At 40.2% G+C, this 26,102-nt stretch overlaps 1 protein-coding gene across 2 annotated transcripts in view; it reads right to left on the bottom strand.

The window, feature by feature from the left end:
- The window catches only part of LOC139755997 (early growth response protein 1-B-like), a 50,198-nt gene extending 24,869 nt beyond the window's left edge, over positions 1–25,329 (bottom strand). Inside the window, exon 1 of one of the 2 annotated variants that reach the window (XR_011714239.1) lies at positions 25,218–25,329. Coding sequence is in view for 1 of the 2 variants with exons in the window: in XM_071674921.1 (XP_071531022.1) it covers positions 25,218–25,292 (75 nt within the window). In the remaining variant the exon portion in view is untranslated. The remainder of the gene's footprint in view (positions 1–25,217) is intronic. The other variant, XM_071674921.1, reaches the window with a different exon arrangement.
- Between the last annotated feature and the right edge of the window lie 773 nt (positions 25,330–26,102).

Raw genomic sequence — 26,102 nt, 5'->3', positions numbered from 1 at the left:
TTTTCCCTAACCCTCTCACTTTGCACACCACCTCAACCAAAACACCCTATATCTGCCACTCTATCATCAAACACATTCAACAAACCTTCAAAATACTCACTCCATCTCCTTCTCACATCACCACTACTTGTTATCACCTCCCCATTTGCGCCCTTCACTGAAGTTCCCATTTGCTCCCTTGTCTTACGCACTTTATTTACCTCCTTCCAGAACATCTTTTTATTCTCCCTAAAATTTAATGATACTCTCTCACCCCAACTCTCATTTGCCCTTTTTTTCACCTCTTGCACCTTTCTCTTGACCTCCTGTCTCTTTCTTTTATACATCTCCCACTCAATTGCATTTTTTCCCTGCAAAAATCGTCCATATATATATGAGATGTTTGAGGACAATGTGTGGTGTGAGGTGGTTTGATCGAGTAAGTAATGTAAGGGTAAGAGAGATGTGTGGAAATAAAGAGAGCGTGGTTGAGAGAGCAGAAGAGGGTGTTTTGAAATGGTTTGGGCACATGGAGAGTATGAGTGAGGAAAGATTGACCAAGAGGATATATGTGTCGGAGGTGGAGGGAACGAAAAGAAGTGGGAGACCAAATTGGAGGTGGAAAGATGGAGTGAAAAAGATTTTGAGTGATCAGGGCCTGAACATGCAGGAGGGTGAAAGGCGGGCAAGGAATAGAGTGAATTGGATCGATGTGGTATAGCGGGGGTGACGTGCTGTCAGTGGATTGAATCAGGGCATGTGAAGCGTCTGGGGTAAACCATGGAAAGTTCTGTGGGGCCTGGATGTGGAAAGGGAGCTGTGGTTTCGGGCATTATTGCATGACAGCTAGAGACTGAGTGTGAACGAATGGGGCCTTTGTTGTCTTTTCCTAGCGCTACCTCGCACACATGAGGGGGGAGGGGGATGGTATTCCATGTGTGGCGAGGTGGCGATGGGAATGAATAAAGGCAGACAGTGTATATTGTGTGCATGGGTATATATGTATGTGTCTGTGTGTGTATATATATGTGTACATTGAGATGTATAGGTATGTATATTTGCGTGTGTGGAAGTGTATGTATATACATGTGTATGGGGGTGAGTTGGGCCATTTCTTTCGTCTGTTTCCTTGCACTACCTCGCAAATGCGGGAGACAGTGATGAAGCAAAATAAATAAATAAATAGATAAATATAAACATATAAATATGTATATATATATATATATATATATATATATATATATATATATATATACATATATATATATATATATATATATATATATATATATATATATATATATATATATATATATATATATATCTGTTTCCCCTTTTAGAAAGTTAAAATACAAGGAGGTGAGGGTTTCTGGCCCCCGCTCCCGTCCCCTTTAGTCGCCTTGTACAACAGGGTTGGGCCATTCTTTCGTCTGTTTCCTTGCGCTACCTCGCTAACGCGGGAGACAGCGACAAAGCAAAATAAATAAATAAATAAATATATATATATATATATATATATATATATATATATATATATAAAAAAAATAAAAATAATAATATATATATATAACTGAAACTGTAAGAGAAATACATTTTATATTCATCTTTAAAAACATGAATTCTGAGACTTGTAAAGCGTAACTTAGCGGGACAATAAAGGGGTAATAAGGTTTTTGCTGGGCAAGATCTACAGGTGATCTTTCCTACGTGACCCACTGGTACTCTCTGAGATTCTGGTGAATATCTTTTATGGTCTTCTCTTTGTTCTCTAATGCCAAGTTTTCTTTTCACTCATTCCATCAAGATAGTAACTGCTGGAGCAACATCTTCCTCTCATCCTGTAAACTATGATGTCCCTCAATGGTGTCCTACTGCTGTCCCACTTTCTTTTCTCCATAAATGATCTTTCTTCAACCTTTAACCATATTCACTTTCAATTATTATTCAGCTGTACATACTTCAGCTAAGTTCTTCCTCCCCTTCCATCTCTCACACTTGATCTCCTTCTCACACTGAATATATCTCCTCTCTTAATTATGACCTATGCAGCATCACAGAATGGATGAGCAGTAACCTGGTTATATTTGAGAGCAGAAATGCACTAAGGTTGTAGGTGGTAAGCAGCCACTGACCAAGGGGTATATTACCGGTGCAACCTGCCTGGGTATCAAGAGGGTTAGTGATGGCTGCATGGTGAGCCAGTACTCTAATGGTTGTCACACTGCACTCATCTGACCCAGGTAGATGTCTTCTCTTTCTGCCACACCCACACATGGACCACTGACATTTTGTCTTACACACATGCAATATCTTCTTGTTGCATATAACAAATGACAAAACTTAACTCACACAACTCATTCTTCATAACTCGAGATTTTCCTGCAAAGAGAGCTATGTGCTAGCTCTGCCTTCTGGCAAAATGGTAGGAACAATAGACAGAAGTAGTAGGAAGGAACATCAGACAGGAGCATTACGTAGAAATGTTAGATAGAAGTAGTAAGTTGGATCATTAGGTGGAAGTATTAGGCAGCAGTAATAGCCTGGAGAATTAGGCAGGAACATTAGGTAGACACATTTGGTAGACGTTATCAGAAGGAACAGAGGTAGAAATCTCTGAAAACACTGCTACAATTGCCCTATCAAGGGTGAGGTACTAAAGATCAAGAAGAGGCACTGGAGTTCATCAGTTGTGGAAACTCTTAAGCTGAGGCTGCCACCTTGAGGGAGTTTCTGAAGGGAACTGGATCAAATCTACAGACACAGACAGATAGATAGAAATGCAATATCTGCCTATGTTTTTCTCTTGAGCTGAGGGTAAGGAATGGCTACTACAATCAGTTTTCTTTGGTGCAATCATTTCTTATCTATAGAGGACTCATTTGCCCCAGTATGAAGCACAGTTCCTAAGCCTGGAGTAGCCTTTCTTTCATTTCTCTCTCTTAACCTGATTGATATGAAAAGTCTTCCATCTTATTAACATTATGTGAGGCCCTTGTGAGGGCAAGGTGACCCTAGGGTCCAGAAGCAAGTGATGACTAACTTGTAAATGCTTACAAAACATATTTACTTGTGATTTCTTAGTTGTTCACATCTTTACACATAAATTTACATGAGTACATTTTCACCTGAGTTCACCATTTCCTGTTTAATGAGGTACTGCCAGGAACAACCAAATTTACACAATCAACTCTCTAGCTGTCATGTATACTGCACTAAATCCAGAGCCCCAATACCCATAGCTAAACCCCAAAGACCTTTCCAGGTTTTCCCTTGACCACTTAAATGCCCTGGCTCAGCCTCCCGACAGGATTTCACTCTCTTTATTCTATATTGCTCCAATTCACTCTATCTCACACATGCCTTACACCTTCCTGCATGTCCATGTCACAATAATTTAAGGCCTCCTTCATTGCATCCTCCTATCTTATTCTTGGTGTACTTTTTACCCTTGTTCCCTCCACTTCTGACACAAACATCCTCTTAGACAGTCTCCCTTCACTCATCCCCTCAATATATCTAAATCATTTCGCCTCATCATGATCAGCTTTCTCAATCATAACCAGTTTACTATCATACTTCTCTCTCATACTATTATAACTTACATAATCAATTCTCCTCACACTACATACTGTCCTCATGCACTTCATTTCCACTTAGATTTCTATGAGAGAGTGAGCTTAGGCCTGGACAAAAGGGCAGGTTGAGTGGACTGTCTGTATCTGGACTGCCAAAAGGCTTTTGATGCCGAGCTGGACGGAAGACTGATTAACTTGATGGATCACCAGGCAGGAATAAGGGGAAACTCCTTCAACAAATAGATTATCTCAGTAGGACGGAACAAGGGATATACGTTCGAGGAGCCTTTTTCAAATGGGTTTAGGTGACCAACGATATGCCAAAGGGTTTGGTTCTGGGATCATAATTCTTCTTGACCTATTTCAATGACTTGCCTGAAGGTATGAGATCCTTTCTGAATATGTTTGCAGATGATGCAAAGGTCATGAAGAAAGTGAGAAGCAAGGTGGATTGCATCAACTTACACTGGGACCCAAACAGACAACAAAGCTGGTCTAAAACATGGTGAATGAAATTCAACCTGAGCAAATGTAAAAGTAATGGGGATGGGACAAAGAGAAATACAGCCCCAATATGATTATTATCAAGCAGTATATAAGCTTCAGGACAATGTGTTTGTAAGAAGGGCTTGGAGGTCAACATTATCCCTAACTTGTCACCAAAGTCCCATATTAGGAGAACAGTTAGGAAGACAAATTGTCTACTGGTAAAACTAGATTTCAAGTATATGGATAAGGAAATATTCAGCAAGCTATTCATATCCTACATATGGCCCAAACTTGTATATGCTTAGATATTGTGACTACATGTAAAGAAATAAAAACAGCTAATAGGGAAAGTCCAGAGAAGGGCAACAAAATTGATATCAGAATTACGAAAGCTTCACATGCTCTGGTTCAGTCCACTGACGGCAAGTAAACCCCAGTATACAACATCATTCCAGTTCACTCCCTCCCATGTATGTGTTTTACCTTCATGTATATCCAGGCCAAGATCATTTAAAATCTTTTTCAATCCATCCTTCCATCTCCAATTTGGTTTTCCCATTCTCCCTATTCCCTCCACTTCTGACACCTGTATCCTCTTTGTCAACCTTTCCTCACTCATTCTCTCCATATGTCCAAACCATTTCAACACACCCTCTTCTCTCTCAGCCACACTCTTTTTATTACCACACATCTCTCTTACTTTTTCATTACTTACTTTATCAAACTACCTCACACCACATATTATCCTCAAACATTTAATTTCCAATAAACCTATTCTTTGCACAGCCTTACCTATAGCTCATTCTTCACATCCATATAAAATTGCTGGGACTACAATACCTTCAAACGTACCAATAATTGCCCTTCAAGATAACGTTCTCTCTCTTCACACATTCTTCAGAGCTCCTAGAACCTTCAGCCCCTCACCCACCCAATGGCTCACTTCTGCTTCTATGCTTCCATTCACTGATATGTCCAATCCCAGATATCTGAAACACTTCACTTCCTCCAAGGTGCTTCTATTCAGACTCATACCCCAGCTAACCTGGCCCTCAACACTGCTAAACCTATAAACCTTGCTTTTATTCACATTTACTCTCAAAAAGATGTAAAAAAGCACTCTTACATGAATGAAAAAGATGCCTGCAGTCATCGTTACTGCAGACAGCATACATGAATTTAAGAAGCATGGGACCAAAACATTTTCAAGGACTGGGCCCTTTGAGTGTAAAACTACCTCCCTTACAGTAAAAATACATACTTACGAATAGAAAATTGTTCAAGAGAAACATAAGAACCACAGAAAAAACTATATGCTCTTCCTTCTCTAAAGAAACACTTGATTCTAAAAAAGGTTGAAAAACTAACAAAAAAAGAACAACTCAGCATCTTGTCATGATGCAAAGGCTGATGCTAGTGAAAGATAAATGATTGATGAGGTACGAAACTACCGTAAATTACAGTGTTATGTATCTAGTGACCCCAAGTTGCATGCCATACTCACCCCTGCACACTTATACACACATACAATGCATGAATAATACTTGTATTACTTTAAAACGCCTAGTTTTTAAGCTGGTTGGTTCACTATCCATCTACAATAATCAAGAGCATAGGAAGGTATCATCAAAGACTAAATTAAAGTTTTACGAAATACTATCTTTCAGGAGAGCTTAAAAGACTTTTGACAATCTGATATTATGTTCTACATCTTACCCATTAGGGAAGCAACTGTATCTTGTATGTCAGGCAGTCTTCTATACCTATTTAAATTGTTGGTTATTGTCTCTGCAATGAGTAAGAACTCTCAATAATCTGAATATCTAATACTTATACAAGTATCAGAAAATGGCCAAAAACATTAATGAAATAACAGCTTTACATATCTTTATGTTAATACATTGGGAAGGCAATGTAGCAAAATAATGTTCTGTAATTCTTGAATGGCAACTTAACAATGTTCAAGTTCCAATTTGTTTCATTATGGCCAATTAAACTATGTACCTATATGGAAATAACAGATTCCTCCTGCTTTCATTAAACTGGAAAAAAGCAATTCTTTTTCCATCCTTTTCCTTAAAACAGCTTCAAATTAGCACATTCAATTTCTTTATGTACTGGATCAGTCAAGCATTACTGCATCGGTAAAAATGTGCTGAAAGTCTCGGGGGGCCTCTTGTTGGCACTGCTCTGGATGGTGTCTCTTCATGTGCACACGTAAGTTACTACTCTGAGCTGAACAATAATCACATTTCGGGCACTGATATGGCTTCTCCCCAGTATGGATACGTAGGTGTTTACGCAGTTGTGACACATCTTGCCCTTTATATCCACATATTTGGCAAAATCTTTTATCAAATGATGCTGTGACCTCATCCTTGGTTTGCTGCTGGGATCCATCTATGTATGCTGTACGTCCATCCCCTGTGACAACAGGTCTCTGATGCGAGTGACGACTATGGCCATCACCTGTGGCTACAATGGAGGGCTGCTGTAGTGGATGAACACGACTGCCTTGTCGCCCCCACCCTGATCTCACTTGCCCCTAGAAGAGAGGCCACAGTCACTTGGAGGATCACAAGCACTCTTCTTATTTACAGGACATAATTTCAGTGCAGATATAATTAGAGAACACATATTTTCTTAACAGAATTTCTGGAGTACTGATAATAGTAGATTCATATCATTTCGATATCTCTCTGAACTCTTATAATATGTCTCTTCAAATTCATTAAGTATAACAATACGGGAATTTTTTCCAGGTCATTTCAAAGTTATAAACACAGCATGTCTGAAAATTTTAGCTTTACTATAATATATATATTAGCTAACAAAGTGCATTACTGGAAAAGAGCTGACCATACACTACCAAAATAACACAGACTAGACTTATTATATTGTGTATTAACTAACAAAGTGTATTACTGAAAAAGAGCTCAGCATAAACTATCAAAAAACATAGATTAGATTCACTCGACACATGTAAGTACATCCTAACTTACCCAGTCGTCCTAAAAAAATTAAAGAAATAAAAGATATTTTAAGATCACTTACACTTACAAACATTTAACATCACATCATTTGTAAATAAATTCTGAGAACAGATTATCATTCTACAATATACTTTGTTCAAATTCAAATTACTATCTTGATGTTTCTTGTATAATACAAAGCTGTTTTGGTGTTTTCTGATTCAATACCATGATACTGAAGATATAAAATTCTTGGATATCAGGTCTTACAAAATAAAAGACACTGCCCTAAGTATAATATAATAACTACAATAAGTATGATAAGTGTTGTAAATGAAAATGGTGAAGAGCTTGTAGATTTATGTGCTGAAAAAGGACTGGTGATTGGGAATACCTGGTTTAAAAAGCGAGATATACATAAGTATACGTATTTAAGTAGGAGAGATGGCCAGAGAGCGTTATTGGATTACGTGTTAATTGACAGGCGTGCGAAAGAGAGACTTTTGGAAGTAAATGTGCTGAGAGGTGCAACTGGAGGGATGTCTGATCATTATCTTGTGGAGGCTAAGGTGAAGATTTGTATGGGTTTTCGGAAAAGAAGAGTGAATGTTGGGGTGAAGAGGGTGGTGAGAGTAAGTGAGCTTGGGAAGGAGACTTGTGTGAGGAAGTACCAGGAGAGACTGAGTACAGAATGGAAAAAGGTGAGAACAATGGAAGTAAGGGGAGTGGGGGAGGAATGGGATGTATTTAGGGAATCAGTGATGGATTGCACAAAAGATGCTTGTGGCACGAGAAGCGTGGGAGGTGGGTTTATTAGAAAGGGTAGTAAGTGGTGGGATGAAGAAGTAAGATTATTAGTGAAAGAGAAGAGAGAGGCATTTGGACGATTTTTGCAGGGAAAAAATGCAATTGAGTGGGAGATGTATAAAAGAAAGAGACAGGAGGTCAAGAGAAAGGTGCAAGAGGTGAAAAAGAGGGCAAATGAGAGTTGGGGTGAGAGAGTATCATTAAATTTTAGGGAGAATAAAAAGATGTTCTGGAAGGAGGTAAATCAAGTGCGTAAGACAAGGGAGCAAATGGGAACTTCAGTGAAGGGCGCAAATGGGGAGGTGATAACAAGTAGTGGTGATGTGAGAAGGAGATGGAGTGAGTATTTTGAAGGTTTGTTGAATGTGTTTGATGATAGAGTGGCAGATATAGGGTGTTTTGGTCGAGGTGGTGTGCAAAGTGAGAGGGTTAGGGAAAATGATTTGGTAAACAGAGAAGAGGTAGTAAAAGCTTTGCGGAAGATGAAAGCCAGCAAGGCAGCAGGTTTGGATGGTATTGCAGTGGAATTTATTAAAAAAGGGGGTGACTGTATTGTTGACTGGTTGGTAAGGTTATTTAATGTATGTATGACTCATGGTGAGGTGCCTGAGGATTGGCGGAATGTGTGCATAGTGCCATTGTACAAAGGCAAAGGGGATAAGAGTGAAAGCTCAAATTACAGAGGTATAAGTTTGTTGAGTATTCCTGGTAAATCATATGGGAGGGTATTGATTGAGAGGGTGAAGGCATGTACAGAGCATCAGATTGGGGAAGAGCAGTGTGGTTTCAGAAGTGGTAGAGGATGTATGGATCAGGTGTTTGCTTTGAAGAATGTATGTGAGAAATACTTAGAAAAGCAAATGGATCTGTATGTAGCATTTATGGATCTGGAGAAGGCATATGATAGAGTTGATAGAGATGCTCTGTGGAAGGTATTAAGAATATATGGTGTGGGAGGCAAGTTGTTAGAAGCAGTGAAAAGTTTTTATCGAGGATGTATAAGGCATGTGTATGTGTAGGAAGAGAGGAAAGTGATTGGTTCTCAGTGAATGTAGGTTTGCGGCAGGGGTGTGTGATGTCTCCATGGTTGTTTAATTTGTTTATGGATGGGGTTGTTAGGGAGGTGAATGCAAGAGTTTTGGAAAGAGGGGAAAGTATGAAGTCTGTTGTGGATGAGAGAGCTTGGGAAGTGAGTCAGTTGTTGTTCGCTGATGATACAGCGCTGGTGGCTGATTCATGTGAGAAACTGCAGAAGCTGGTGACTGAGTTTGGTAAAGTGTGTGAAAGAAGAAAGTTAAGAGTAAATGTGAATAAGAGCAAGGTTATTAGGTACAGTAGGGTTGAGGGTCAAGTCAATTGGGAGGTAAGTTTGAATGGAGAAAAACTGGAGGAAGTAAAGTGTTTTAGATATCTGGGAGTGGATCTGGCAGCGGATGGAACCATGGAAGCAGAAGTGAATCATAGGGTGGGGGAGGGGGCGAAAATCCTGGGAGCCTTGAAGAATGTTTGGAAGTCAAGAACATTATCTCGGAAAGCAAAAATAGGTATGTTTGAAGGAATAGTGGTTCCAACAATGTTGTATGGTTGCGAGGCGTGGGCTATGGATACAGTTGTGCGCAGGAGGGTGGATGTGCTGGAAATGAGATGTTTGAGGACAATGTGTGGTGTGAGGTGGTTTGATCGAGTAAGTAATGTAAGGGTAAGAGAGATGTGTGGAAATAAAAAGAGTGTGGTTGAGAGAGCAGAAGAGGGTGTTTTGAAATGGTTTGGGCACATGGAGAGAATGAGTGAGGAAAGATTGACCAAGAGGATATATTTGTCGGAGGTGGAGGGAACGAGGAGAAGTGGGAGACCAAATTGGAGGTGGAAAGATGGAGTGAAAAAGATTTTGAGTGATTGGGGCCTGAACATGCAGGAGGGTGAAAGGCAGGCAAGGAATAGAGTGAATTGGATCGATGTGGTATACCGGGGTTGACGTGCTGTCAGTGGATTGAATGAGGGCATGTGAAGCGTCTGGGGTAAACCATGGAAAGTTGTGTGGGGCCTGGATGTGGAAAGGGAGCTGTGGTTTCAGGCATTATTGCATGACAGCTAGAGACTGAGTGTGAACGAATGGGGCCTTTGTTGTCTTTTCCTAGCACTACCTCGCACACATGAGGGGGGGAGGGGGATGGTATTCCATGTGTGGCGAGGTGGCGATGGGAATGAATAAAGGCAGACAGTGTGAACTGTGTGCATGGGTATATATGTATGTGTCTGTGTGTGTATATATATGTGTACATTGAGATGTATAGGTATGTATATTTGCGTGTGTGGACGTGTATGTATATACATGCGTATGGGGGTGGGTTGGGCCATTCCTTTCGTCTGTTTCCTTGCGCTACCTCGCAAGCGCGGGAGACAGCGACAAAAAAAAAAAAAAAAAAAAAATGAATGGAGAAAAACTGGAGGAAGTGAAGTGTTTTAGATATCTGGGAGTGGATTTGGCAGCGGATGGAACCATGGAAGAGGAAGTGAATCATAGGGTGAAAGTTCTGGGAGCATTGAAGAATGTGTGGAAGTCGAGGGCATTATCTCGGAAAGCAAAAATGGGTATGTTTGAAGGAATAGTGGTTCCAACAATGTTATATGGTTGTGAGGCGTGGGCTATGGATAGAGTTGTGCGGAGGAGGGTGGATGTGCTGGAAATGAGATGTTTGAGGACAATATGTGGTGTGAGGTGGTTTGATCGAGTAAGTAATGATAGGGTAAGAGAGATGTGTGGTAATAAAAAGAGTGTGGTTGAGAGAGCAGAAGAGGGTGTGTTGAAATGGTTTGGTCACATGGAGAGAATGAGAGAGGAAAGACTGACAGAGAGGATATATGTGTCAGAGGTGGAGGGAACGAGGAGAAGTGGGAGACCAAATTGGAGGTGGAAAGATGGAGTGAAAAAGATTTTGAGTGATCAGGGCCTGAACATGCAGGAGGGTGAAAGGCGGGCAAGGAATAGAGTAAATTGGATCGATGTGGTATACCAGGGTCGACGTGCTGTCAGTGGATTGAATTAGGGCATGTGAAGCGTCTGTGGTAAACCATGGAAAGTTCTGTGGGGCCTGGATGTGGAAAGGGAGCTGTGGTTTAGGGCATTATTGCAAGACAGCTAGAGACTGAGTGTTAATGAATGGGGCCTTTGTTGTCTTTTCCTAGCACTACCTCGCACACATGAGGGGGGAGGGGGATGTTATTCCATGAGTGGCGAGGTGGCGATGGGAATGAATAAAGGCAGACAGTGTGAATTGTGTGCATGTGTATATATGTATATGTCTGTGTGTGTATATATATGTGTACATTGAGATGTATGGGTATGTATATTTGCGTGTGGGGACGTGTATGTATATACATGTGTACGGGGGTGGGTTGGGCCATTTCTTTCTTCTGTTTCCTTGCGCTGCCTCGCAAACGCGGGAGACAGCGACAAAGCAAAATAAATAAAATAAATAAATATAATATATATATTCCCTATGTGTAGTAAAAGGTGACTAAAATGAGAGGGAGCAAGGGGCTGGAAATCCTCCCCTCCTGTTCTTTTTTTTTTAATTTTCCAAAAGAAGGAACAGAGAAGGGGCCAAGTGAGGATATTCCCTCTCAGGCTCAGTCCTCTGTTCTTAACGCTACCATGCTAAAGCTGGAAATGGCGAATATGTATGAAAAGAAATATTATCATCATTACATTTTGTCGCTGTCTCCTGCATTAGCGAGGTAGCACAAGGAAACAGAATGGCTCAACCACCCACATACAAATGTATATACATAAACGCCCACACACGCACATATGCATACCTATACATTTTAACATATATATACATATACATATACATATACATATATAAGAATGAGTGCTCAAATTACAGAGGTATAAGTTTGTTGAGTATTCCTGGTAAATTATATGGGAGGGTATTGATTGAGAGGGTGAAGGCATGTACAGAGCATCAGATTGGGGAAGAGCAGTGTGGTTTCAGAAGTGGTAGAGGATGTGTGGATCAGGTGTTTGCTTTGAAGAATGTATGTGAGAAATACTTAGAAAAGCAAATGGATTTGTATGTAGCATTTATGGATCTGGAGAAGGCATATGATAGAGTTGATAGAGATGCTCTGTGGAAGGTATTAAGAATATATGGTGTGGGAGGAAAGTTGTTAGAAGCAGTGAAAAGTTTTTATCGAGGATGTAAGGCATGTGTACGTGTAGGAAGAGAGGAAAGTGATTGGTTCTCAGTGAATGTAGGTTTGCGGCAGGGGTGTGTGATGTCTCCATGGTTGTTTAATTTGTTTATGGATGGGGTTGTTAGGGAGGTAAATGCAAGAGTTTTGGAAAGAGGGGCAAGTATGAAGTCTGTTGGGGATGAGAGAGCTTGGGAAGTGAGTCAGTTGTTGTTCGCTGATGATACAGCGATGGTGGCTGATTCATGTGAGAAACTGCAGAAGCTGGTGACTGAGTTTGGTAAAGTGTGTGGAAGAAGAAAGTTAAGAGTAAATGTGAATAAGAGCAAGGTTATTAGGTACAGTAGGGTTGAGGGTCAAGTCAATTGGGAGGTGAGTTTGAATGGAGAAAAACTGGAGGAAGTGAAGTGTTTTAGATATCTAGGAGTGGATCTGGCAGCGGATGGAAGCATGGAAGCGGAAGTGGATCATACGGTGGGGGAGGGGGCGAAAATTCTGGAAGCCTTGAAGAATGTGTGGAAGTCGAGAACATTATCTCGGAAAGCAAAAATGGGTATGTTTGAAGGAATAGTGGTTCCAACAATGTTGTATGGTTGCGAGGCGTGGGCTATGGATAGAGTTGTGCGCAGGAGGATGGATGTGCTGGAAATGAGATGTTTGAGGACAATGTGTGGTGTGAGGTGGTTTGATCGAGTGAGTAACGTAAGGGTAAGAGAGATGTGTGGAAATAAAAAGAGCGTGGTTGAGAGAGCAGAAGAGGGTGTTTTGAAGTGGTTTGGGCACATGGAGAGGATGAGTGAGGAAAGATTGACCAAGAGGATATATGTGTTGGAGGTGGAGGGAGCAAGGAGAAGAGGGAGACCAAATTGGAGGTGGAAAGATGGAGTGAAAAAGATTTTGTGTGATCGGGGCCTGAACATGCAGGAGGGTGAAAGGAGGGCAAGGAATAGAGTGAATTGGAGCGATGTGGTATACCGGGGTTGACGTGCTGTCAGTGGATTGAATCAAGGCATGTGAAGCGTCTGGGGTAAACCATGGAAAGCTGTGTAGGTATGTATATTTGCGTGTGTGGACGTATGTATATACATGTGTATGGGGGGGGGGGGTTGGGCCATTTCTTTCGTCTGTTTCCTTGCGCTACCTCGCAAACGCGGGAGACAGCGACAAAGTATAAAAAAAAAAAAAAAATACACATACACAGACATATACATATATACACATGTAAATATTCATACTTGCTGCCTTCGTCCATTCTTGTCGCCACCCTGCCACACATGAAATGGCACCCCCACTCCCCCTGCACGTGTGCGAGGTAGCTCTAGGAAAAGACAACAAAAACCACATTCATTCACAGTCTCTAGCAGTCATGTGTAATGCACAGAAACCACACCTCCCTTTCCACATCCAGGCCCCACAAAACTTTCCATGGTCTACCCCAGACGCTTCACATGCTCTGGTTCAATCCATTGACAGCACATCGACCCCGGTATACACATCACTCCAATTAACTCTATTCCTTGCACGCCTTTCACCCTCCTGTATGTTCAGGCCCTGATTGCTCAAAATCTTTTTCACTCCATCCTTCCACCTCCAATTTGGTCTCCCACTTCTCCATTTTCCCTCCACCTCTGACACATATACCCTCCTTGTCAATCCCTAAGGATAGGGGAGAAAGAATACTTCCCAAGTGTTCCCTGCGTGTCTTAAAAAGTGACTGAAAAAGGAGGGAGCGGGGGCTGGAAATCCTCCCTTCTCTTTATTAATTTTCCAAAAGATGGAACAGAGAAGGGGGCCAAGTGAGGATATTCCCTCAAAGGGTCAGTCCTCTGTTCTTAATGCTACCTCGCTGAAGCGGGAAATGGCGAATTGTATGAAAAAAATATAAATTCTTTTCATACATATTCTCAATTTCCTGCATTAGCGAGGTAGCGTTAAGAACAGAGGACTGAGCCTTAGAGGAAATATCCTCACTTGATATATGTTGATATGTATATGCATGTATATGTGTGTATGCTGGAGTTAATGTATATAAACATGTATGAGTGGATGGGCCATTCTTTTTCTGTTTCCTGGTGCTACCTCACTAATGCGGGAAACAGCAATTATGTATAATAAATATTCATTTATTTATTATACTTTGTTGCTGTCTCCCGCAGTAGTGAGGTAGCGCAAGGAAACAGACAAAAGAATGGCCTAACCCACCCACATACACATGTATACATAAATGCCCACACATGCACACATACATACCTATACATTTCAATGTATACATACAAATACGTACACATACATATACATACATACACATGTACATATTCATACTTGCTGCCTTTATCCATTCCCATGTCGCACATGAAATGGCACCTCCCACCCTCCGCGTATGTGCGAGGTAGCACTAGGAAAAGACAACAAAGGCTACATTCGTTCACACTCAGTCTCTAGCTGTCATGTGTAATGTACCAAAACCACAGCTCCCTTTCCAAATCCAGGCCCCCCCCAAAACTTTTCATGGTTTACCCCAAACGCTTCACATGCCCTGGTTAAATACAGTGACAGCACGTCAACCCCAGCATACCACATGGTTCCAATTCACTCTATTCCTTGCATGCATTTTACCCTCCTGTATATTCAGGCTCTGACTGCTCAAAATCTATTTTACTCCATCCTTCCACCTCCAATTTGGTCTCCCACTTCTCCTCATTCCCTCCACCTCTGACACATATACTCTTTGTCAATCTTTCCTCACTCATTCTCTCCATGCGACCAAACCATTTCAATACACCCTCTTCTGCTCTCTCAACCACACTCTTTTTATTACCACACATCTCTCTTGCCCTTTCATTACTCACTTGATCAAACCATCTCACACCACATACTGTCCTCAAACATCTCATTTTCAACACATCCACCCTCCTCCACACAACCCTATCTATAGCCCATGCCTTGCATCCATATAACATCGCAACCATATAACATTGTTCGAACCACTATTCCTTCAAACTTACCCATTTTTGCTTTCCAAGATAACGTTCTTGCCTTCCACACATTCTTCAACGCTCCCAGAGCCTTCACCCCTCTCCCCCTCCCTGTGACTCACTTCCACTTCCATGGCTCCATCTGCTGCTAAATCCGCTCCCAGATATCTAAAACACTTCACTTCCTCCAGTTTTTCTCCATTTAAACCCACCTCCTAACTGACTTCTCCCTGAACCCTACTGAACCTAATAACCTTGCTCTTATTCACATTTACTCTCAGCTTTCTTTTTTCATGGACTTTACAAAACTTAGTCACCAGCTTCTACAGCCACCAGCGCTGTATCATCAGCGAACAACAACTGACTCACTTCCTAAGCCCTCTCATCCACAACAGACTGCATACTTGCCCCTCTCTCCAAAACTCTTGCATTCACCTCCCTAACAACCCTATCCATAAACAAATTAAACAACCATGGAGACATCATGCACCCATGCCGCAAAGCAACATTCACTGGGAACCAATCACTTTCTTCTCTTCCTACTTGTACACATGCCTTACATCCTTAATAAAAACATTTCAGGGCTTCTAGTAACTTACCTCCCACACCATATATTCTTAATACCTTCCACAGAGCATCTCTATCAACTCCAACACTGCTTCTAGCAACTTACCTCCCACACCATATACTCTTAATACCTTCCACAGAGCATCTCTATCAACTCTATCATATACCTTCTCCAGATCCATAAATGCTGCATACATATCCATCTGTTTTTCTAAGTATTTCTCACATACATTCTTCAAAGCATACACCTGATCCACACATCCTCTACCACTTTTGTATAAAAGGCAAGGGGGATAAAGAGGTATAAGTGTGTTGAGTGTACATGGTAAGTTGCATAGGAAAGTAGTGATGGAAAGGATGAAGATATGTAAAGAGCATCAGATTGGGGAGGAGCAGTGTGGTTTCAAAAGTGGTAGATCTAAGATGTGTGGATCAGGTGTTTGCTCTAAAGAATGTGTGTGAAAAGTACTTAAAACAGATGGATTTGTATGTAGCCTTTATGAAACTGAAGAAAGCACATGAAAAGGTTGATAACAATGCCTTGTGGAAGGTTTTAAGAATATACAGTTTAGAAGAAAAGCTGTTGGAAGCAGTGAAAAGGTTTTATCAAGGGTGTAAGGCATGTGTACAAGCAGGAAAAGAGGAAAGTGAAGTGAAGGCTGCTCTGAAGCAGGGGTGTGTGATGACATAATGGTTTTTTAATTCGTTATGGATGTAGTAGTGAGGGAAGTAAATGTGACAGTCTTGGAGAGATGGTTGAGTATGCAGTCTGTTGGGGATTGGAGGAACTAAGAAGTGGGTCTGGTTGAGGACATGTGGTGTGAGGTGGTTTTGAGTGAGCACTAACAGGATAAGAGAGAGGTGTTATAATAAAAAGAGTGTGGTTGACAGAGCTGTAAAATGTGTATTTTTTCATACTTGTTTACAGTTTTCCATGTTAGTGAGATAGTATCAAGAACAGATAAAGAACAGCTTCATTTGTCCACATCCACACTCTAGCTACCATGTCTAATGCATTGAAATCAGAGCCCTGATTCACAGTGAGGCCCCACAGACTATTCTGTAATTTTCCCTGACCATGCTATATGCCCTAGTTCTGTCTAATAACAGCATGTTGCCCTTTGAATATCACATTACTCCAAATCACTCTTTCCCATGCATGCCTCTAATCTTCATGAATATTTACGCCACAGTGACTTAAATCTTCTTTTACTTCCATCCTTTTATCTTCTCAGTTCATCCTACCCCTTGCTCCCTCTGACTTATATTTCCTCAAGTCAGTCACTTTTTGCTCATCCTCTCCATATGTCCCAATCATTTCAACACATCATGGTCAGCTTGCTCAGTCATATTCTGCTTACTGCTACATATCTCTCTTGCACTGTCATTCCTTCAATGATCAATCTTCTTCACACCACATAATGTCCTCAGGCCTTTCATCTCCAACATGTTCATCTTCTATTCTGCTGTATTCTATGGCATAACACTTGCAATCATACTGCCCTGTCAGGACAATTATACCAAAACATACACCCATCTTTCTCCTCATAGACAATAAGCTCTTTCCGCATATTCCTCAGTGCACCCATAACCCTTGTCCCCTCACCTAACATATGGTCCGCATCAGCTCCCACAGTTCTATCTACTACCATGTTCATTTCAAGGTATCTAAAACTTTCCACTTCCTCTAGCTTCTCTCTATACAAATTCACACTCAAACTAAAACTCAGTCTTACTTCTATTCATTATTTACTCTCAACTTCCTTCTTTCACACATTTTTCCAAACTCAAACACCCACTACTGCAGTTTCTCTCTTAGCCCTGCTACTAGAGCCATTTCGTTCACATAAACGGCAACTTTATACCTTTCAAGGCCTCCCTCCCCAGCACTGCAGATTTGCCCCACTCTCCAAGACCCTCACATTTACCTTCCTGACCACCCTGGCCATAAACATATAAATTGTTATGGTGACATCACTCATCCCTGATGAAGACCCTCCTTCACCTGGAACCACCCGTCCTCCTCTCTTCCTACTCACACACATGCCTTATTTTCCAGTATAAATCCTCACTGCATCTAGTAGCTTTCTTCCCACACCATGTATTTGTAGCATCTTCCATAAAATATCTCTGTCAACACTAACATCAATTCACAAAAACAAAGAAGTAAAAAACATAAATAAGCAAAAGTTCCATTCTATTTTGTTAGAGATCATTCTCAATGGTCCAAATATTCAGCATTACTAACATCAATAAAACCAAAGGAATATGTAAAATATCAATGAATTCGGCATATGAAATCAAAGGGAGTACAAGTATGTTAAAGTAGATATGCTGTATTTGAGAGAGGAAAAGTAGTTGTACATCCTAGCTAAATGAACCCTGGCTAATAGTGATGCAAATATCTACTGAAGTGAAGAAAACTTTTGAATACAAACATGCATGAACTACATAAATGGCAGAGAATATTCATTATTCCCTAAAGCTGCCCAGTGATGCTGATTCGTATTGGTAATGAGGTGGAGCACATAAGATCAGAGGCTCAGCATTAATATATGAGAATTAATTTCCAGTATTCTAAGAAGGGATGGAAAGAAAAAGGTAAGGAAGCAGAAAATTACAGAGCCAAGCATAAACTTGTGCCAAGAGTTATCCTAAAAGAAAAAAAAAGCTTCATCCAAGACATCTTCAGGCATAAAATGATCAGCTGCTAGTATATACAAATGAATAAAACATAAAAGAAACAGAATGCTCATGTCTGTACAGAGAATTTTCAGCTTTAAAGTGAGATACATAGTGCCAAAAAAAGAAAAACCTGTGTTGCGCAGAAAAACTTACAAGAAGTTTACTGATGATAAAGTATCATTTCTTTATGTAAAACAGAAATATATATTGAACATAAGGACAAAGGACTGAGAAAAAAGTGAAAACAATCTACCTGTACTCTATGCATTTTTGTTAAAATTCACTGATGGCTACCAGAATGTCATATGCACTTCTGTCAACCATGGAACAACTATATCAGTTACTTCTGATGGCAGATTAATGCATAAGAATTACATCCCCAACCCATATCATTATTCAGTCACACACTACCTTCTATAATTAAAGGGTTGTTACATATGAGCTGTGAGTTAAATGTGGGTCTACTAAGTACAGGATTGAACAGTTTCTGGGAACAGGGCTTAAAAGTATACAAATATTGAAATATCAAATCACGTATTCTTTGACTTAACATACATTCACATGATTATTCTCTTTGTGTTACTCATTCACTCTGACTAAATTCACACTAAAATAAACATTACATTAAAGAAACTTGTGTATGAGATGGCCATCTAGGTGACTGTATAAACAGGTCCTGTCCTCCTGACTCCATACTCTGACCATGTGTACATTACCCACACTTGGGTGATGAAGCTTGTAGGGCTTTACATGTGTTGAGAAGCACCTTGGAATCATTGCTATGCACTCATGTGTCACTTTTCATTTCAAATTTACAATGTATACATTATACAATCTATAACTGCTCTACTAATACACTGTACACTCTCTTACACTAAACACATTCATATGGTCCAATTATGGTATGTGCCTAAGTTCTCTATAGAGGATGAGACAAACCCATGTGGCAGTGTGATTTACAGATCCTATGTTTCACCATCTTAAAAGGTGAAGAGGCAATGTTCCTGGATAGCTGCTGAGCTGACAATGAGGTGACCCATGGGCAGCTATGAGGTGCATTCCAGGACTGGGTTATCTTGTACATCTGGCAGAGCTGGGGGCAAGGCTCTTATTGGTGCACATACTCACAGCAGTGGCAGGGTGTGTGTTAACATGTGCAAGTCTTGGATGAATGGATCAAGTGAGGCTCTAGGTGACACATGCAAATACAAACACAAACACTTTGGGCATCTTTTAGATTAACAGGTTGGCTTGCACAAACACTTGTGGAGCCTTAAGTAATTTCTACTTATTTCTCTTCAACATTTTCCTTTCACCCAAGATGGCCTTGATTCAGGCATATCATCTGTCTACTTCATGTTGGTCACTAAACAAAAAGAAAAAAATCTTTAGCCCAAGGTACAACTGTACTTACTAAACAGAGTATGCTCTATCTCTGCCAAGGAATAACAGCCATGACCATCTTCCCCTACGATAATACAGATCCCTTCATAGCCTGAATACCTGGTGAGGTCTTTGGAAGGTTTTCTATCCCCACAGCCCTGGCTGAGCCCAGGCTATTATAGCATAGACCAGAATGCCCACCTTATACTTGCACAAATATTTTAAAAAAAGTGTGGGCACTCATCTGACTTTTGTGATTCTCTTAGGCCCATGACATCCCTCTATATCTTTAGCTGGACAAAGCTTGTTTAGTTGGTAACTTGAAAGTAAACAGAGGACAGTCTATTCCATAATGTGAGATGTGCTGTTACCCAGTTGTACCCATTCCCTATTGCATATAAACTATCAGAAATTATTTTACAATATAATGCAGATATCAGAAACTTCCTTGTGCAAGGAGTACAATTTTCAAAGGAAGAACCTCAAAGAATATACTAAAAAGGCAGAAAATTTTGCAGCAGCCAAAATCTGTTGCAAGTGATTACAGTGGCTAAAAAATTATTATATTCAACAAGTGATGATTGTAAAAATTCATTTCGAGCCAACAAAAAGTCACATGCACATCTTCAATATACGTATGAAATGTTGATAATCTGGCAAAGCTGGGACCAAGCACCTTCCAAACTTCAGTGTTTGCCTCTATATAGAAATCTAGCCTACACTACCATTGAATAACTGCACCATCATCATTTTGTAAACCCCATTTAGTTTTTGTGTGTCATTTAGCATGACTTCTGGGTAAAAATAAATTGATACATAGAGAAACGAGACTCACTTCCCTAACTTGTTTTTAATTCAGGAGATAATCATACAATAATTTGTTTATGGATGGGGTTGTTAGGGAGGTGAATGCAACAGTTTTGAAAAGAGGGGCAATTATGCAGCCTGTTGTGGATGAGAGAGCTTGGGAAGTGAGTCAGTTGTTGTTCACTGATGATACAGCGCTGGTGGCTGATTCGTGTGACAAACCGCAGAAGCTGGCGATTGAGTTTGGTAAAGTGTGTGAAAGAAGAAAGCTGAATAAATGTGAATAAGAGCAAGGTTATTAGGTACAGTAGGGTTGAGGGACAAGTCAATTGGGAAGTCAGTTTGAATGGAGAAAAACTGGAAGTGAAGTGTTATAGATATCTGGGAGTGGATTTGCCAGCGGATGGAACCATGGAAGCAGAAGTGAATCATTGGAGCATTGAAAAATGTGTGGAAGTCGAGAACATTATCTCCGAAAGCAAAAATGGCTATGTTTGAAGGAATAGTGGTTCCAACAATGTTATATGGTTGTGAGGCATGGGTTATAGATAGAGTTGTGCGGAGGAGGGTGGATGTGCTAGAAATGAGATGTTTGAGGACAATATGTGGTGTGAGGTGGTTTGATCGAGTAAGTAATAATAGAGTAAGAGAGATGTGTGGTAATAAAAAGAGTGTGGTTGAGAGAGCAGAAGAGGGTGTTTTGAAATGGTTTGGGCACATGGAAAGAATGAGCGAGGAAAGATTGACCAAGAGGATATATGTGTCAGAGGTGGAGGGAACGAGGAGAAGTGGAAGACCAAATTGGAGGTGGAAAGATGGAGTGAAAAAGATTTTGAGTGATCGGGGCCTGAACATGCAGGAGGGTGAAAGGCGTGCAAGGAATAGAGTGAATTGAAATGATGTGATATACCGGGGTCGACGTGCTGTTAATGGATTGAACCAGGGCATGTAAAGTGTCTGGGGTAAACATGGAAAGTTCTGTGGGGCCTGGATGTGGAAAGGGAGCTGTGGTTTCGGTGCATTATACATGACAGCCAGAGACTGAGTGTGAATGAATGTGGCCTTTGTTGTCTTTTCCTAGTGATACCCCGCGCACATGCGAGGGGAGGGGGTTGTTATTTCATGTGTGGTAGGGTGGCAATGGGAATGAATAAAGGCAGACAGTATGAATTATGTGCATGTGTATATAAGTATGTGTCTGTGTGTATATATATGTATACGTTGAGATGTATAGGTATGTATAATTGTGTGCGGATGTGTATGTATATACATGTGTATGTGGGTGGGTTGGGCTATTCTCTCATCTGTTTCCTTGCACTCCCTCGCTAACGTGGGAGACAGCAACAAAGTAAAAATAAAAATAAAATAAAAAATTTACATTGTAATGAACAAGAAATAGAGAGTATGTTTAAGGAATCTATCAATCATTTAACAAGCAAAAGATCTTTCTTGTCTCTACTTCCAGAGCAAAACAGGTATGCAAAGGCAGAAAATTAAAATGATGATAGAATGAGAGGAGTGATGTCTAGGATAACAGAAAAGGATGCAATATGTGAGTGTGAAATAAAGGCTGCAGGTGAAAGCAAGAGGAGAGGCAATGGTAATGCATTTCATGCATTTGAGGAAAATATGAGGAAGCAACTGAAGGATCACAGGGGTTATCCAACAGACCAGCACTACCTAATTAGTGGACTGTAGCTAGCTTTGGTGGAGATCCCAGCCTTTACCCTCTCTGCACAGTAACTCACTCATAAGAGAGAAAAAAAAAAAAAAATATATATATATATGGGGATAGGGGAGACAGAATACTTCCCACGTATTCCCTGTGTGTCGTGGAAGGCGACTTAAAGGGAAGGGAGCGGGGGGCTGGAAATCCTCCCCTCTCATTTTTTTTTTTGATTTTCCGAAAGAAGGAACAGAGAAGGGGCCAGGTGAGGATATTCCCTCAAAGGCCCAGTCCTCTGTTCTTAACGCTACCTCGCTAATGCGGGAAATGGCGAATAGTATGAAAGAAAGAAGAATATATATATATATTATATATATATATATATATATATATACATATATATATATATATAATATATATATATATATATAATATATATATATATATATAATATATATAATATATATAATATATATATATATTATATATATATATATATATATATAATATATAATATATATATATAAATATATATATATATCCTCTTTGTCAATCTTTCCTCACTTATTCTCTCCATGTGACCAAACCATTTCAAAACACCCTCTTCTGCTCTCTCAACCACACACTTTTTATTGCCACACATCTCTCTTACCCTTTCATTACTTAATCAAACCACCTCACACCACAAACTGTCCTCAAACATCTCATTTCCAACACATCCACCTTCCTCCGAACAACCCTATCTATAGCCCATGCCTCGCAACCATATAACATTGTTGGAACCACTATTCCCTCAAACATACCCATTTTTGCTTTCCAAGATAATGATCTCACCTTCCACACATTCTTCAAAGCTCCCAGAACCTTCACTCCCTCCCCAACCCTGTGACTCACTTCTGCTTCCATGGTTCCATCCACAGCCAAATCCACTCCTAGATATCTAAAACACTTCACTTCCTCCAGTTTTTCTCCAATCAGACTCACCTCCCAATTGACTTGTCCCTCAACCCTACTGTATCTAATAACCTTGATCTTATTCACATTTACTCTCAGCTTTCTTCTTTCACACACTTTATCAAACTCAGCTTCTGCAGTTTCTCACCCGAATCAGCCATCAGTGCTGTATCATCAGCAAACAACAACTGGCCCACTTCCCGAGACTTCTGATCCACAACAGACTGCCTACTTGCCCCTCTCTCCAAAACTCTTGCATTCACCTCCCTAACAACCCTATCCATAAACAAATTAAACAACCACGGAGAGATCACGCACCCCTGCCGCAAACCTACATTCACTGAGAACCAATCACTTTCCTCTCTTCCTACACGTACACATGCCTTACATCCTTGATAAAAACTTTTCACGGCTTCTTGCAACTTGCCTCACACACCATATACTCTTAATACCTTCCACAGAGCATTTCTATCAACCCTATCATATGCCTTCTCCAGATCCATAAATGCTACATACAAATCCATTTGTTTTTCTAAGTATTTCTCACATACATTCTTCAAAGCAAACACCTGATCCACACATCCTCTACCACTTCTGAAACCACATTACTCTTCCCCAATCTGATGCTCTGTACATGCCTTCACCCTCTCAATCAGTACCCTCCCATATAATTTCCCAGGAATATTCAACAAACTTATACCTCAGTAACAACCCCGCTGCACATGAAACAGCAGCACCAGGAAAAGACAAAAAAGGCCACATTCATTCACACTCAGTCTCTAGCTGTCATGTGTAATGCACCGAAACCACACCTCCCTTTCCACATCCAGGATCCACAGACCTTTCCATGGTTTACCCCAGATGTTTCATATGCCCTGGTTCAATCCATTGACAGAACGTCAACCCAAGCATACCACATCGTTCCAATTCACAATATTCTTTGCATGCCTTTCACCTTCCTGTATGTTCTGGCCTTGATCACTGAAAATCTTTTTCATTCCATCCTTCCATCTCTAATTTGCACATTTCAAGACTCTAAACATTACATAAGGTTTTCAGAACCATAATACATCTGAGCTATAAATATAATATAGCTTCACCTAGAAACCCAAATCCTGCCATTGCAGATGCATCTAGACTTAACAAGAATGCATTTCAATCCTGCCATACATGACCCCACTCATCCCTACTACCCCCTCATAACCTATCCATCCCCACCCATAATTATGGAACACATCCAATCTCACATCTTAATCATCTAGACAACCAAATCCACTTTCTATTAACCAATACTTGTAAGGCCAATCACATGCAGACACATATAACTCACTACATACATATTAAAGCAGTCATCCTTCTAGCACTATTCTCAAAACATTCTCTATGAAATAAACCCTTCTGAATCTACCCTACCCAGAGAAACATGTGTTATGCTATCAAACCTCATATCTAGCCACCATCCATCATTACAAGCATACAAAGAATAAACCCCACAGAAGACCCTTCCCATTCATGCTGTCATTATCTCGCTGATGACACAAAACATCTAATCTTTGATTGCCTATAGTTTGCCCTGGGCATACAAACTTCAACATCTCTCCTCTCTAAGATCTATACAACTACACATTAGATGTAGCAAACTAACAGAGCAAACAGCAACAACAACAACAACCCAAATTCTTATCATATAACATTCTCAATATTCAGTAAAGTGTTCTCAACTTTCACTGCATGGCAACCTAAAGAAAATGTAAACACAAGTGCTTGCTTTATAAAATATCTTGAAGCTATCTGAATTATACAGTCACTCAATTTGCTGTTACAGCTAAAACTTATTCTTTATTTTTTGAATATTACTAACCTTTTTCTGAATAAAGCTCTACATTATCTGCTAAGATAGCACTACAATATGATGGGAGATTTTAATATTCTTACATAATCCACAACTCACCTATATATGCACTGTCCTATGTCCCACAGATCAGGGAACATTAAAAAGGAATTATAATATCCAGTGCCTTTATTCTTACATGCAATTGGAAATGAAAGTAGTTGTTACCTGCAGCTATCCATGTCTCAACTTCTACAGATAAGTACAAACAGATACTTTGATATATATCTATATCAGAATTCCTCTAACTCAGAGCATAACTTCACTTACCATTTGTTGGAGACCACGATGATGGGGGGTCAGACCTTCTTGTTGAGGAAAACCTCTGAGATGAAACGGAGTCATGTCTCCTTCACTATGATTTCCATCCCAAGTTTGACCAAGTCCTGATGGTAAAGCAAATGTTGTAACAGGGGATAAAACTATTTACAAATGATTTTTTTTTTTTTTTTTTTTGCTTTGTCGCTGTCTCCCGCGTTTGCGAGGTAGCGCAAGGAAACAGACGAAAGAAATGGTCCAACCCACCCCCATACACATGTATATACATACACGTCCACACACGCAAATATACATGTCAACCCCAGTATACCACATCGTTCCAATTCACTCTATCCCTTGCATGCCTTTCATCCTCCTGCATGTCCAGGCCCTGATCGCTCAAAATCTTTTTCACTCCACCTTTCCACCACCAATTTGGTCTCCCACTTCTCCTCGTTCCTTCCACCTCTGACATATATATATATATATATATATATATATATATATATATGTCAGCGGCAAAAAAAAAAAAAAAAAAAAAAAAAAAAAAAAAATATATATATATATATATATATATATATATATATATATATATATATATATATATGGGGATAGGGGAGACAGAATACTTCCCACGTATTCCCTGTGTGTCGTGGAAGGCGACTTAAAGGGAAGGGAGCGGGGGGCTGGAAATCCTCCCCTCTCATTTTTTTTTTGATTTTCCGAAAGAAGGAACAGAGAAGGGGGCCAGGTGAGGATATTCCCTCAAAGGCCCAGTCCTCTGTTCTTAACGCTACCTCGCTAATGCGGGAAATGGCGAATAGTATGAAAGAAAGAAGAATATATATATATTATATATATATATATATATATATATATATATATATATATATATAT

The sequence above is a fragment of the Panulirus ornatus genome, chromosome 2, assembly GCF_036320965.1.
Source record: "Panulirus ornatus isolate Po-2019 chromosome 2, ASM3632096v1, whole genome shotgun sequence".
NCBI lineage: Eukaryota > Metazoa > Arthropoda > Malacostraca > Decapoda > Palinuridae > Panulirus > Panulirus ornatus.
The sequence above is the reverse complement of the archived record's forward strand: the minus strand, read 5'-3'. Positions and strand labels throughout refer to the sequence as shown.